The sequence below is a fragment of the Nuphar pumila genome, chromosome 2 (assembly GCF_984573655.1).
Source record: "Nuphar pumila chromosome 2, dmNupPumi1.hap1.1, whole genome shotgun sequence".
Classification (NCBI taxonomy): domain Eukaryota; kingdom Viridiplantae; phylum Streptophyta; class Magnoliopsida; order Nymphaeales; family Nymphaeaceae; genus Nuphar; species Nuphar pumila.
In genome coordinates, this window is record NC_143250.1 from 33,564,952 (window position 1) to 33,580,405 (window position 15,454).

The window sequence follows — 15,454 nt, forward strand, 5'->3', positions numbered from 1 at the left end:
CATGAAAGATAATGAATATGGATGATTGAAAAGAGGACAGATTCATGGAAAGCCAAAAGGTGACGCACATTTTTCAGATATAGACGGATGCAAACAGTCACGCACACACATAAGAGAGAGGCACAGAAAAGAACCCATGAGCAAGAAATAGCGTAAGACATGTTGCTCATAATTGCTTATAAAAAAAAATGTGTTGCTCATCATATCCTAAAAGAAAGACCCTTATGTCTCATAGTTAGAAAAGGTCATTCCATGGTGTCCTTTATTAAAAAATTTGACAGCATGTTATGACCCATAACTACACAAAACAAATGGAATGACATTAACAACACAGTGCATTTTTTTCATATTAACAAGGAACTCACATTAACAAAGAACAAAATAGTCCATTACAACATCATCCACGAAAAACAAAATGACATGCAATGAGTGAATGCAAAATTTTGCTTTTTCTAGACGTTCTTAAAAACTCCAAACTAGCAGCCAACTACTTCAACACCAGGCTATGGAACACTTGAGGACTGAGGTGCAGCAACACAATTTGTTTTTTCAATTCCTTGTATGCAGATTGAGTTTTCATGATGGACAAGGTGTCCTCATCAAAGGCTTTCAAAGGAAAGTTGAGAACTGGAATTCCTTGCTGCTAGCTCTGATGTAGTGGTACTTGTGATCACCCTATGTCACAGGGATTCGGCTAGCAGGGTTCCGCACCCACGTCGATGCGACTCGACGCGGGTGCGGGACCCGCGTCTGGGGGAGCCCCCGGACCCCCCTTCCTTCAAGGGCAAAAACAATGACCATAAAATACACCATTGAAGTTTAAAAATGACTTGGCGGTTCCATGCATTAATGGACACCAGTAGCTATTTTTGCAATTTTGTGTAAAAATAAGTTACACACTTATTAGCTGTGCATTCAAAATGCACAATTATTAATATGTTTTCCAAATAAAAATTACTAAAATGTCCATAATTGTGACAATTAATACACCTAATCACCATATCAATTTTTAAATTTGTTAGGGGCATAAAATTGTGGTGAACGTGCTAACATGCATAAATGTCATGGACCTTAACAGCTACCAGCCTACCATACATATACACTATACATGATATATATATATATATATATATATATATATAAATTTATTTATTTTTTACATTTTTGCCCTTGCCGCACCCCCGCACCCAGGTTTTTTGGAAGCACCCGCACCCATGTGACATAGTGATCACCTCAAGCGCATTCTTGTCAGATGTATCATCTCCAATGCAGAGAACAAAATTGGGCAACAATAGCCTTTTTACTTAATAATGAAAAGAGGCGCTCTGTAACCAGACCTTTAGTAGCACTATGCAGTCTAGAATGAGCATGAATAAACAACACATTGATATAAAATAATGAGACATGCAAAAAAGTATAGCAATGAATAATGGAGATTGACCTATATGAGGTTTGGCAACTAGAGTGCAAAAATCAGAAGAGTGAGCTAAGATGTCCATAAAAGTTGGAATGATGGCTTATATTTAAGTCTTCTATTGAAGGAAAAGAGCATATTTCCCTCAGTATGCCTTGTATGTCACTCTTAACCGGTGAGGTCAGCATAGGTGGCCTCTGCAGTCATATTTGATGGAAAAGGACCATTAATGTCATTGAATGAACAAAAGATTTGTGGTGTTCAGCTCAACAACCAGGTGATCCATATGTATTAAGAAAGCATCCATCCATGAACTTCAGCCGACTTCTTATCTTATGGATGACCACAATTCATCAACAAGATGAAGGTAGTTTTGAACATGAATTTGTAAGACTTTACATACTTTCTGATCTAACTGCAAGACATAAATATTTTCTTGTCAAAAGTTTGCTAGGAAACATATATGGTCCCTTTGAAACTATAGCCAATGATCATGTTATTACACAATTCGACAATGGCCCATCTCAAATAAAGCATTAGATGCTTCCTTTGCATAGCCAATCGGTAACTACATGACAGATTTAAAATCTAGAAGGGGAATATTTTTGTTTGTTTCCATTTTATGGGGCTCGAGATGAAGGCGGCTAGATGGTGATGTTCTGCAACATGATACCCTTCAAGAGAATGCTCATGACTCGTGGACATTGAGTAGATTACTCTGCTCCACATGCATCTTCACATCTTCATACAAGCCACCGAGGCTAGTCATATGAATACACAACTCAACTCTATATCAAATACGAGTAGCTCATTCGCAAATGAATACCCAAAACTATATAAATCTATATCCAATCCTCACAAATGAAGAGACAAAACTACCAAAAATTACATCAAAAGGGGCAAGGGAAAAATAACATCACTTAATGGGAGAATTGATAACATTCAGCAATTGGTCGACTCACAATGGATGGAAATGAGCATCGCATTCAACAAAAAAAACAAAAATCATGCCCTGGTGATGAAACTCTGGCTTGCAAACGAAAGATCACCATCAAAATGACAATCCAAATTCATCAATACAAATAAAGAGAGAGAGAGAGAGGGAGCAAGTGAGAAGGGGACAGAAGTATATGAGACCAGCTCGGGGGGCATAACAAATTTTCATTGTCTCCCGGTGATGGGGCTTCCCCTCTTCTGGAAATTGGCCTGCGACAGGACTTGGGAAGCCATGGACCGGCCGGCGGTCGCCGAGAACGAGCTCGAGGTCCGGCGGAAGACCAAGTTCCCATCTTCCGCCAAGGTCACCTACGCCGCCTGGATCAGGGAGTGGATGGGGCTCAGCCAAGGAGAAAGGAGAAGAAGAGAAAGGCTCGGGGGGGGCGACTGCGTACAGTGAAAGAGGGAAAAGTACGAAGGGGGTGAAAAAAAAATCGCAGTTTGAATAAAAAAAATAGCGACGTAAACCTTCTCTGTCTCAAAATTAGCAACAGAATTAGCAAGTGATAAATTTTGTGGCTCACTCGTCGCTAAGTTTTGAGATGAAATTTTTTTATCGTTAATCCATCACTAATTAGCGACGGATTTTGCGATGGAAAAAATCCATCACAAATTCCGTCATTAATTACAATTTTGGCGACGACTAGTTTTCTCTAGCTAATTCATTGCAAATTTGTGAAAAAAAAAATCCATCACAAATTTTCGTCGCTAATTAATGTTTTTCTTGTAGTGGATGTTTTATAATAAAGAAATTTAATCTGATTATATATGGTAGACTAGAAAATGTATAGCATGATCAAACAACATGTTATTGAATAAATAATTCATTATTCTATGTTATTTTTATGTCTCTTGTGATTCTTGTATAGATGAAATCCTATTTGAGATATTTCACGAAGGTTTTGTGATTTTTTTATTATGTTTGTTAATGTTTTAGTAAAATTAATTTAAATATGATCAAAGATGTATTGTATGATGTTGTAAATGTGTTTAGAGCATCTAAAAATTGTGATTGTATGAGTTTCACCATGTTTCTTATTCTTGCTTAATAGATCTTGCATGAGTTTAGATCTTGGTTATTCTGTCATTTTTTTATTTTAACCAGACTCAGTAAAAAAATGATATCTTTATAAAAATGAGGATAATAAATAAAAATAAAAATAAAAATACTAGAGTATTTTACACATCTAGGGCTTAAATTTAGAATCTTTTTTCATCCTGTTTGATTCAGTTTGAAGGCTGAAACGTTCATTACAACATAGTATATATTTTTTGCCCTATCAGCATGATTGTTCTAACCAAAGATTTTGAAAGCTTTAAAATCCTAATTAAAACTGATCAAAATAAATTGTGAAATATCTAGGTGAAAGGTAACATGTATAAAACGATTCTATAAAAAGGATTTTGTCAAAAAAAAATTCTGAAAATCTTCAGAAATTCCTCAAACCGAATTAAATTTCTACAATTAACAGGATCCGTCTGATACATTTTCTGAATATGGTTTAGTCTTGGATTTTTTTTATTTTATTACAAGCAATTTTGCAATTCTGTTTCTTGAACTGTGTTTCTAGAATGATGGGTCAATCTCAGTAAAATTTTAAGAGTTAAATTTAGTACCTATGATTTTTGGTGGGTTTTTCAAAATTGGGTTAATAGGGATCCAGACTGCATAGTATAACATGTGTTAATGCTGAGTTGTATTTTACTTTTTACAACATGTTTGTTGATGCTTAAATGGGATATTGGACTGATATGAATGTTAAATAAATGTATTTTATTATTGATTGAATTGAGCATGCATAAATATCAATGATTAGCCTACCTTGACTGTGTAAATGCATAATGATTGTATTATTGTATTGATTTTATGGTAGAGACTAATAAAAAATATGCATAGAGTGCCATAAATATTGTTGCATTTGAACCCTAAATATGGTTGCATGTTTGCATTTGCACTATTAACAAAAGAGTTAATTAAAAAAATCAAAATAAAATTAATTCTCTTGGAGCTTATTGAAAGAGTAAACATGATACTGACAGTTCTGTGAGATATTTGGCTTAGCACAGAAGGTTGCTTTTATCTCTCATCCACAGGACCAGTAACTAAGGAAACTACCACAATTTATCTGGGTGTGGTAGGTAAGACTCATGAAAAAAATCCGATATATCAGGATTGCAGGAGTTAAAACTCTCTCTATAAAATTATATTTCTTCTCTAGAGTATGCACAGTTGGGTCATCATGCAGGTTAATAAGATACAATTGTTTGAAAATACAAACCTAGGTCCTACATCTATCTAAGAGAGTCTGTGTTATACCTACAGACATATATTAACAAGTAAAATAAGGTTTTAAATTGCATATAAATAGAACATGGCATGCATCATTTAAGCAAAAAAATAATAAGTGAAGATAAGAAGTTATTCATACATGAAGGATTCACAACACTGAAATTGTAAGTTCATGCATATTGTATATGTTCATGCATTTTGTAAATATTTATGCATATGCATAATTTATTGTGTTAATGCAAAATTTAGTATGAATGGATGTGCATATAACTTATATGTTATTTTAATTGTTAGCATAATTTTTATGTTATAGTCTGCTAAGATGTGTATGACATGATTGATATATCCGAGTCTGCGTTTGAATGTATTCCAATATCATACATTATGCAAGTATGTTATTGCCTACTCAGACTCGGGTTGTCTGACCCCTTTACTTGAAAAGTTTTTAGGTTCTAATGAAGTCGAGTAATATTACGTTGTTCAGTTGTTCACGGACTTTGCACACTGCTTGCCGAGGTGATGATTTTGGTTTCTTGTATTTTTGAGAGTTTGGTTGGCTTAGACATTAAATTTTAAGAATGGTTTCATAATTGGATAAATGAATAATATAAATTTTATTTTAATTCAATTCAATTGATATTGATATATTGTAAATTTATATTACGTAGTTAAGTGTATGATTTGATACGATAATTGTGATAATCTCGATTTATATATTTCATTATTTAAAAAAAATCAAGTTATAAATCAAGATTGTTACAACAGCAAATAAAAACTAGCTCAGCTAGGTATGATCCTTAAGGTAGTTTCTCAGTGTAAATATCAAAAAAAAAAAAGACAGACCCCACCACATATATCCACCTAAGAGAGTGGTAATTGATGCTACTCCTATCGTTTTCAACAGGACAGTGTCCTACGAGCACCTTTTAATATTGGGACATTGACCGTACCCAAAAGAAGCCTTTAGAGAGGTATTAAAAGATGCCTGCCTATGCTTGCTTGCATGCTTCAGTGGGACCCCACAAATGTTTTGTATATCATTTCTTTCTTTATCATTTAAAAATTAGCACTAGCCAACTTTCTCCATCTTATTTAAAACCCAAAAGGGCAGGTGCATCCCTTTTTTACAGTTTTGACCAATCTTGTCAGAATCGGTTTCTGACCGAATCCCTTTTCAAAAATGATTGAGAGAATCAGCCTTAACTGAATCGAATCCAATGGTTTTAAATCTAGTTTTTTTTTAAATGACTTTTTAAAATAAATTAAAATTCATAAAAATATAAAATATAAATTTTTCAAAAATACAGACATAAAGTTGATGTTGACTTATAGGTCCAATCAAATTCTAAAATATGCATTCAATGCCTAAACAATATAACAGCCAACAAATATCATAATTATCATAAAAGCTAAATTTAAAAAAAATGATCGATTCAACCGAGTTTCAAGAAAATCAGTGAAGGACCGACTAAATTCAGCCGAATTCGATTCCATCAACATTGGTGAACATCGGATCCGCTATGGGTCGTGTATCTCCAAGACCTGTGGTTCATATGGACTAGAATTGGCATATCAGGTGTATGCAGAGTTGTCTATGTTTCAGGTTAACCCAACACAAACCACATCCCAATCTAGGCAAGCAAATGAGTTGGATCCAGAATGGAGGTTTTTGGCTGTTCTAGATCGGAACCGCTTGCATCCCTATCTCAACCTGATGGAAAACTGGTTTGGGACCTACCATTGTTAACCTAATAAGCATGCGAGGTCATGTCGTAAGTCACTAATTAGATCATGGACATTGACCTGGTTATGGTGTATAGACCGATTAAAATTTGTCTCATTTTCATGCAGGTTTTTGAAATTTTTGGGATTTTATATTCCACAAGCCACTATTCAGAAAATGGAAACCCTTATACTAAGCTTTCTATGGCTGCACTCCTCAATGGTATGTTGTGTAACTGGTGGGGGACTGCCTAACCCCAGCTTAGACTATAAAAAAAAAGGTCTGCCTAACCCCAGCTTTTCTATAAAAAAAAAGAAAAAAAAGAAAAAAAACTTGACCTGCTTGTACCCAGTTGGACCTGGACCTGGACCTGGACCCAGACCCAGACCAACCTAACCTACACGGGGTTGGACCTGGACCAAGTATGGATGCCTTCAAGCTGAACCCAATTCACCTGGACTAGCATGGAGGAGTCTAACCCATTCACAGCCCCAAGTGTAAGACTACATTTCTTTTCTTGTCATTCATAAAAATGTGGGGATCCATTCGGATGAACCGAGGAGTTAACATTGGTGTAATATGGTCAGAACCGCTCTTAGATGGATCCAAAAACTAGAGTGAATATATTATTAAAAAAAAAAACGAATAGCTTCCTTATCATACCATCCTGCCTTCGCATGAATTCAGTTTGCCCCAAGAAAAATGGGTCATATTTGGGTTGGATCAGAGTTGACATGGATATCGATCTAAAGTTTGGAACAGTGGATCTGGATCCCTGCTAGACTAGAAGTAGTTTTATAGAATCCTGTCGAAGTGTGATACAACTACCAGATCTGGCAAAAATAATGACATGACAAAGTGAATACAGAATCAGTTGGATTCAATCTGGACCAGAACCTGATTCGGATAGAAAACCTGAATCACATATCCGACAAGATTTGATTTCATATAAACTTCTCCAAATGCACACACCAGTCATTGTTTTGTTTGTGAAAAGAATATGAAAAAAGTATTATCGAACTAAGGGTACATATTTGCTACTAATGAAGGTACGAAACTATTGAGTAGAAATTACCTACTTTTCATTCTTAATGGATTTTTTTTGAAGATCAGAGCCTATAGACTTGTGATCTACATGTTTTTTGTATTACGGGTCCTCATGTGTCCCCATACTAAATGGAATCTGCCAACACAATATTCCTATTTTGTATTTCAAAGCAGCCACCGTTAGGATATATGATGTAATCCTGTCAAGATATTTGACTAAGTCCACAGATAAAACATGATCTCTTTCATGAAATTGGATGGAGAAGATTTTTTGGTTACATAAAATTGGCAAAGAATTTTGTTCAAACAAATGTCCTACTAGAATAGATAGACTGGAAGATTATACCCTACGATCATTAAACATGAGATGCAAGACCAAGTGATGTGGTGCTTATTTAGTAGATACTGTAGTTTTGAGAGACAGAAGATGGAAAACAGAAAAGAAAAGATATTTTTAATTATTATACTACATGAAACTTTGGGAGAGGGTGATTGAGTTTAGGTTGAGGAAGATTGTCATGATATCGGAGAATCAATTTGGTTTTATGCTTGGAAGATCAACTATGGAAGCTATACATTTTCTTAGACAACTTATTGAGAGAAATAGAGAGAGCAAAGATTTGCATATGGTTTTTATTGATTTGGAGAAGGCTTACGATAGAGTACCTAGGGACGTTCTCTGGTGGACAATGATGAAGAAAGGTGTTTCTCTCAAGTACATTAGTATAATTAAAGATATGTATGAAGGAGTAGTAACCAATGTCTGCACTTGTGGAGGGGTGACAACCAATTTTCCTATAACGGTTGGTTACATCAAGGATCTGCTTTAAGCCTTTTCCTATTTGCTATAGTGATGGATGAGCTTACGAGATCAATTCAAGAAAATGTGCCGTGGTGTATGTTGTTTGCTGATGATATTATTTTGATTGATGAGTCTAAAGCTGGGGTTAATGCTAAGTTTGAATTATGGAGACAAACATTGGAAGCAAGAGGTTTTAAGTTGAGTAAGAGTAAGATAGAATACATGGAATGTCGATTTAGTAAGCAACGAAGTAGTGATGGGAGTGTAGTGAAGCTTGGTGAGCACGAAATACCGGTGGATGATTCTTTCAAATATTTGGGATCTATCATTCAAAAGTATGGAGAAATTGATGGAGATGTAAATCATAGGATAAAGGTTAGGTGGATGAAATGAAAGAGTGCAACTGGAGTGTTGTGCGATCGTAGAATGTCATTGCGGTTGAAGGGAAAGTTTTATAGGACGACTATTAGACCCGCTTTACTATATAGTACGGAATGTTGGGCTGCCAAGAGACATCATATTCAAAAAATGAGTGTAGCTGAGATGCGTATGCTGAGATGGATGTGTGGAAATACAATAAAAGATAAGATTCAGAACGAGGAGATACGTAAGAAGGCAGGCGTTGCATCAATTGAAAATAAGATGAGAGAGAATCGTTTACGGTGATTTGGACATATTCGACGAAGGCCTAATGATGCTCCAGTTAGAAGGATGGAGAAATGGGAAAATATATTAGTTAAAAGAGGTTGGGGTAGGCCTAGGAAGACATGGATGAAGGTGATAAGAAAGGATATGAATGCTTTGAACCTCACCGAGGACATGGCATTGGATAGAAATGAATGGAGGAGAAGGATTCATGTTGAAGACCCATAATGATTTTCTTTATTGGTTCATATCGCCGACCCCAATTGTTTTGGGATGAAGGCGTAGTTGTTGTTGTTGTATGACCTTATTTGTTCCACACCCCCACAAGAGCTCTACCTTCTTGGCTAGAGGCAACTGTGGTTTGTCACTTAACATGGAATGACTACAGTTTGAAACCCACGGAATATTGTCCCTCGCAGCATGGCCGAAGCTGGGTGTATTCCTCCCCCAGAGAGCAACAGGGGGCCTCAAACCATTTTACCAATTGGAGGCCTGCTAATGTGCCATCAGCGACGGAAGGTTTTCCCTTGGCCTACCCAAAAAAACACGTTGCACCACAAAAAAGTTAAGAGCTATATTGTATACAAGAATGAGACAATAGCAGTCTAAATCAATCACTTGCACAAGCTAATCAACATGAAAATTATATTCATGAACCTGGTTTCATAATCAAGGCACAAAGGAAATAGAAAAATGTAACAGATCTATCCGTATTTAATTCACCAGGTATATGTGATCCCATGAGTTCATGAATATATGTAGAAATTAGCAAAGGCTGATAGTATGAGATCACCTGTGACAAGCACTCACACTGCCCCTGCCTGGAGCTGTAGGAACCAAAATGAATGGCTTTCATAGCATAGATTTCAGTGTAGATTGAGTTACCAGATAGCATGGTATGTATTATTGAGTAAGAAGCACACGATGAGCACCAGAAACCGTTATTGTATGATGCAAGACCCTCGAAGAATTCAAGCAAATCCAAGCCACCGTCATCAAAACCAATCCTTCCCTTCTGTACTCAAGGTTTGTACCAATGCCGCTGCCCTCAAAGAAGGGGAGTCCATTCACGGCCTTGTCATCAAGCTTGGCTTGGATTCGAACGTCTATATTATTCCTACTTTGATCAATATGTATGCTGAATGCGAAGAAGTTTTCTCTGCACGCAAAGTATTCGACAAAATGACTGACCGAAGAGAAGTCGTTCCCTTCAATTCCATGATCATTACGTATGCTGGGAACAGCCGGCCCAATGAAGCTTTGGCGCTCTTTCGGGAAATGCAGGCGTGTGATGACATGAAGCCGACGTATGTCACTCTGCTTAGCGTGCTCCAGGCTTGTGCCTTGTTGGGTGCTCTGGAGCTTGGAAGATGGGTTCACGAGTATGTTAAGAAGAATGGATTGGATGTGCATGTTAAGGTGAACACTGCATTGGTCCATATGTATGCAAAGTGCGGGATGATCGTCGCTTTTGCTATTCATGGGCATGGAAGAAGTGCACTCTTGCTTTTCGAGAAAATGCAGAGTAAAGGCATTCTGCCAGATAACATCACGTTCCTTGGTGTTCTTTATGCATGTAGTCATACTGGCTTTGGTGGAGGAGGGTCTCCGGTATTTTCTATAATATGTTAAGACTGTATGGGATCGAGCCGGGGATCAAACATTATGGTTGCATGGTTGATCTTTATGGTAGAGCAGGGCTTCTGGATGAGGCATATCAGTTCATCCAAAGCTTACCCATTAAGCCCACGCCTATATTATGGCGCACTTTGCTAGCTGCTTGCGCTGTTCATGGTAATGCGGAGATGGGCAAACATGTGATTGAGCGTATTTTTTAGTTCGAACGCTCTCATGGTGGGGACTATGTGATATTGTCAAACATGTGTGCAGCTGCTGGTAGATGGGATGATGTGAATGCAATTAGGAAATTGATGAAAGACGGGTGTTGCTAAAGTACCTGGTTGTAGCTCTATTGAAATCGGCAATGTGGTTCACGAGTTCTTCTCAGGGGACGGATGACACCCTCAATCAAGAGAGCTTCATAGGATGCTCGATGAATTGGTTAAGCAATTGAAATTGGCAGGATATGTTCCAGACACATCTCAAGTGTTCCATGCAGATATGGAGGAGGAGGACAAGGAGGCCACTCTTCGTTACTATAGTGAAAAGCTGGCCATTGCTTTCGGGCTGCTCAATACACCCCCTGGGACAATGCTTCGCGTTGTCAAAAACCTTCGTGTTTGTGCAGATTGCCATTCTGCTGCTAAGTTTATCTCCTTGATCTTTAATCCTGAGATCATTCTAAGAGATCTTCATCGTTTCCATCATTTCCGGGACGGGACTTGTTCATGTGGGGGAATACTGGTAGATCAGGAGTGCTTGAATGTTTTGCACCCCAAACTGCACATAAGCCATGCGTTCTTCGTGATGCAACTTTGATGTTTTAATTGTTTGGCCTTGAAGATTGCTGCAGAAATATCAATCAAAGCAGCATAATCATTTTTATTCTTCTATCTATGTGGTCTAGAATAAAAATGGAATTGAAGATGTTTCAGTACACAGTAAGGTAATCTAAAATAATACACATTTTTGGTGTTACATGTGCGGTCGTTCGCTGTACCTGCGCCACTAATAATCTAATGATCAGTTATTATGGTCGTGCTGATATCCTTTTGATTGGAATGTCTTTTCATGTTCTTTCTAAGTTTTACGTCCAAGTTGCAGTATGTTTGCTAGCAGCTGATTTGTAATCCTGTACATCAGGAACCCCTTGTACTGGTTGGGGCAGCTTATTTATCCAAAGAAAAAAAAAAAGTTACACATGGAGCACAAACTCTGTTGAAATAGAAAGCGGACTTCTTGAGTGCCTGTGTGAGTGTGCTTGTTTTCATGACAAAATGGACAAAAATGCAATGTTGTTGAAACTGAAGGGGTATTCTGACCAGGCTTCCGGATGGCTGTAATTTTCGTGTATATCCCAAATGTAATTACCCAAACACCTCTCCACTCTCTCTCATACGCACTAGCACACGTACTAGGGCTGTCAATGGGTCGGGTTTGTACTGGGTACCTGATCCGAATTTCTGGGTATGGGCATGAAAAGTGCAAACCCGAATTATATTAGGGTCGACCTAAACCCGAGCCGAGTAATATGCAGACCGGGTTTGAGTTACGATTTTTGCCAGGTGACGGACCTGACCTGGCTTTTTGCTGGGTACGTGACGTGACCCAAGTATTTTATATATATTTTCAGTCAAATAAATTTCTGAAATTATCAGAGTCCGGGTTTGGGATTCCATTTTTGTGACCCAGCAAAACTCCAACCCAGTTATTAATTATATAGGTGGGTCCCCCCTTAAAAGCCTTACCAGTGATTGTCCGAAGCAGGTTATATGTTCCCTGGGAGGGTGTTGTGTGTTCTCCCCTGAAGATGCACTGTTTGCTACCGTGCGTGTTCGGGGGTCCAAATGAGCGCCATGTATATAAGCACGTGGGGCTCGTATTCCAGTGTGTGTCGGCATCACTTAGCATCAGAGTCTGGTGCGGTTGCAAAGACTTAAAGTACCTTTTCTTGCTATTCTCGCCATGAAATGACAGTTCAAGAAAATGACAAAAATGTTCTTCATTCAAAAAAAGAGAAATGATGGTTCGAGAAAAGGATAAAAATATCCTTCATCCAGAAAGTCGAGGATGATGTTAACTCTTCAAAGTCCAAACAACAAAACGAACCTGAAGCGCTCTCTCTTTCTTTCTTTTTTTACTTCCGTCGTCATCTTCTTCTTCTTTCTTATCCGTGAAACACTGTAAAACCAGTAAATCGCTATATATAGAGAGAGAGCATTTTACATTGTTTCACGGAGAAAAAAAGAAGAAGAAGATGACGACGAAAAGTTCAAACAGAAAAGAAAGAGAGAATGCTTCAGGTTCGTTTCGTTGTTTGAACTTTGAAGAGTTAACATCATCCTCGACTTTCTGGATGGAGGACATTTTTGTTATTTTCTTGAACCGTCGTTCCCCTTTTTTGAATGGAAGATATTTTTGTCATTTTCTCGAACCATCGTTTCATGACAAGAATAGTAAGAAAGGGTACTTAAGTCTTTGCAACCGCACCGGACTCTGATGCTAAGTGATGCCGACACACACGGAAATATGAGCCCCACGTGCTTATATACATGCGCTCATTCGGACGCAGTGCATCTTCAAGGGAGAATACACAACACCCTCCCGAGATTGTACTTATTCCTTTATTTGATATTAAAGGAAATTTTGGTTGGTCAGACCCTTCCTAGATCTAGGCCTTAGCCTACAACTTGAGGAGAAACACCCATGGCCTTTCAAGCAATAATACTATAATAGATATTCTTTCCATGTTAACCAATAGCATTTGGAGGACCACCTCCATAGGCCTTATTCAAATACAAAGCATTGGCACAACCACACAACTTGTATTTAGCAAGGAGAGCAACACCAGTATCACGCAACATCAACAGAAGCAAGACACACATGGAAATATGAGCCCCACGTGCTTATATACATGCGCTCATTCTGACACAGTGCATCTTCGAGGGAGAATACACAACACCCTCCCGAGATTGTACTTATTCCTTTTTTTGATATTAAAGGAAATTTTGGTTGGTCAGACCCTTCCTAGATCTAGGCCTTAGCCTACAACTTGAGGAGGAACACCCATGGCCTTTCAAGCAATAATACTATAATAGATATTCTTTCCATGTTAACCAATAGCATTTGGAGGACCACCTCCATAGGCCTTATTCAAATACAAAGCATTGTCACAACCACACAACTTGTGTTTAGCAAGGAGAGCAACACCAGTATCACGCAACATCAACAGAAGCAGGACATCACATGCATCCCCACACCAACATTCAATCTATTCAGTTATGAGTTTGAGGATGTCTAGACCAATACCGCCAAGATCTGTTAGATCCTGATTTTGCTTGGTCAGAGGTGACACACTCGCCAATCCAGGCCGCTCTGCAAACTGGGATTCGCAGGTGTCCGCATCCGTTATAACAGCCGATAGCAGGGTGTTTGCATCTCCATAGGCCTTTACCTTCAAATCGTCGATAGCAGAGTTGAGCTCATCGATCGAGATCGAATACAGTTCTTGGCAACCTTGGAGACATTCTTTGGTGTAAGGATCAGCCTTCTTCTTGAGCAATTTGGTGATGTGTGACAGGGTAGATGTTGCATTCTTGATACCAAGTTTCATCACAATGGTGTCTAGACCTGTTAGATCTGCGCTGTAGCTCCTCTTGTCTGTCTGGAGTGTAGTCAAGCAGAAGTTGTAATCAAGTGTTTGGTTGCATGTCTTGTGTATGAACTCTATGTAACCATTGACATGCACCAAAAATGGAGAAAAGAAGACAGAGATAAGGAGAAGGCACAACAGGGTAGGAGTAGACATGGTTGGCATGTGTAAGAACTAAGCCAAATGATTAGTATCTCTATGATGGCAATTCAGTTTTTGGGTCTGAATGACTTTAATTACAGGAAAAGAAGACTTAACTTTTTTGTGGTGGCCTGGTGGTAGTTGCAATTCTGATGCTCAAGAAGTAACTCATGGAGAGTACTTATACAATTCTTACCGCATTGTAAGAGACGCATGCATTTGTCATGAGATCAGCTGCATGCTTTTCAAAGTTGCCAAAATGACCTGTGTGCAAGTCTTTTGGTCCCATCCCTAAGCTCGGGACCTGCTTTGGGAATTAAACAACTGCCATATATAGGTTATTGTTTGGTTAAAAGTTTGAAAACTTGAAGTTTTGGGAAGCAGTGGACCAAACGTAAAGGATATATGGGAAGCCTTGAACGGTTTCTTTAAGTTTAGGACATTACAAATGCTTGCAAACACTTTGTTTGAGAATCTATAGAGTGACATGCTTGCAAACACTTTGTTTGAGAATCTAGAGAGTATGACATGATTGATGACGCGCTATCATAACCAAGGGGTCTTGGGTTGGAACCCCGAGCTGTCTCTGGGCTTGACTATGGAGGTTAATGTTTGCTCAGGTCGACCTGACTGTTTGAATGGGCTAAAATTTGTAGGTGTGGCAAAGGCGTAGCTAGGGGGGGGGGCAGGACAGTCCTGCCTCCCCAAACAGTTAAAAAAAAAAAATTTAAAAGCCCAGTCCTAGCCCAGCCCTGATTCCATATGAAATAGATTTTTATCCATTTTTGTAGTCCAGCCCAGCCCTGACTGCAGCAAATTGTTTGATTTGTCCATATGAAATAGATTTTTATTAATAATTGTAGCCATTTTTTATTTTATCTCAAAAAAAAAAATTTCGGGGCTGCTGCCCCCGAACCCCCGACTATCACACAAATAAATTTTCTTTTGCTACACCCCTGTTTGCCCCCCCCCCCCCCCCCCTCACATGAATCCTAGCTACGCTTGTGTCGATCCAATTCAACCTGGAAACTGGCTCTTGAAATGTGTTAATGAGAGAGAGAGAGAGCTGCTAACTACTTTTCTAGCTAATCCCCGTTGAATGCATGCATGGGATTTCTTATTTA

At 38.3% G+C, this 15,454-nt stretch overlaps 1 protein-coding gene and 1 pseudogene across 1 annotated transcript; one reads left to right on the forward strand and one right to left on the reverse strand.

The window, feature by feature from the left end:
- The first annotated feature begins 9,841 nt into the window (after nt 1-9,841).
- Nucleotides 9,842-11,356, forward strand: LOC149845209 (pentatricopeptide repeat-containing protein At2g02980, chloroplastic pseudogene; annotated as a pseudogene).
- A 2,452-nt stretch (nt 11,357-13,808) lies between these two features.
- Nucleotides 13,809-14,345, reverse strand: LOC149845210 (putative invertase inhibitor). The gene has a single exon (XM_089987212.1). The coding sequence runs from the start codon at nt 14,343-14,345 to the stop codon at nt 13,809-13,811; it is 537 nt and encodes a 178-aa protein (XP_089843338.1).
- Nucleotides 14,346-15,454: the final 1,109 nt, after the last annotated feature.

Coding starts and splice junctions, on each gene's coding strand:
- LOC149845210 (XM_089987212.1), bottom strand. CDS start 14,345: ATGTCTACTCCTACCCTGTTGTGCCTTCTCCTTATCTCTGTCTTCTTT.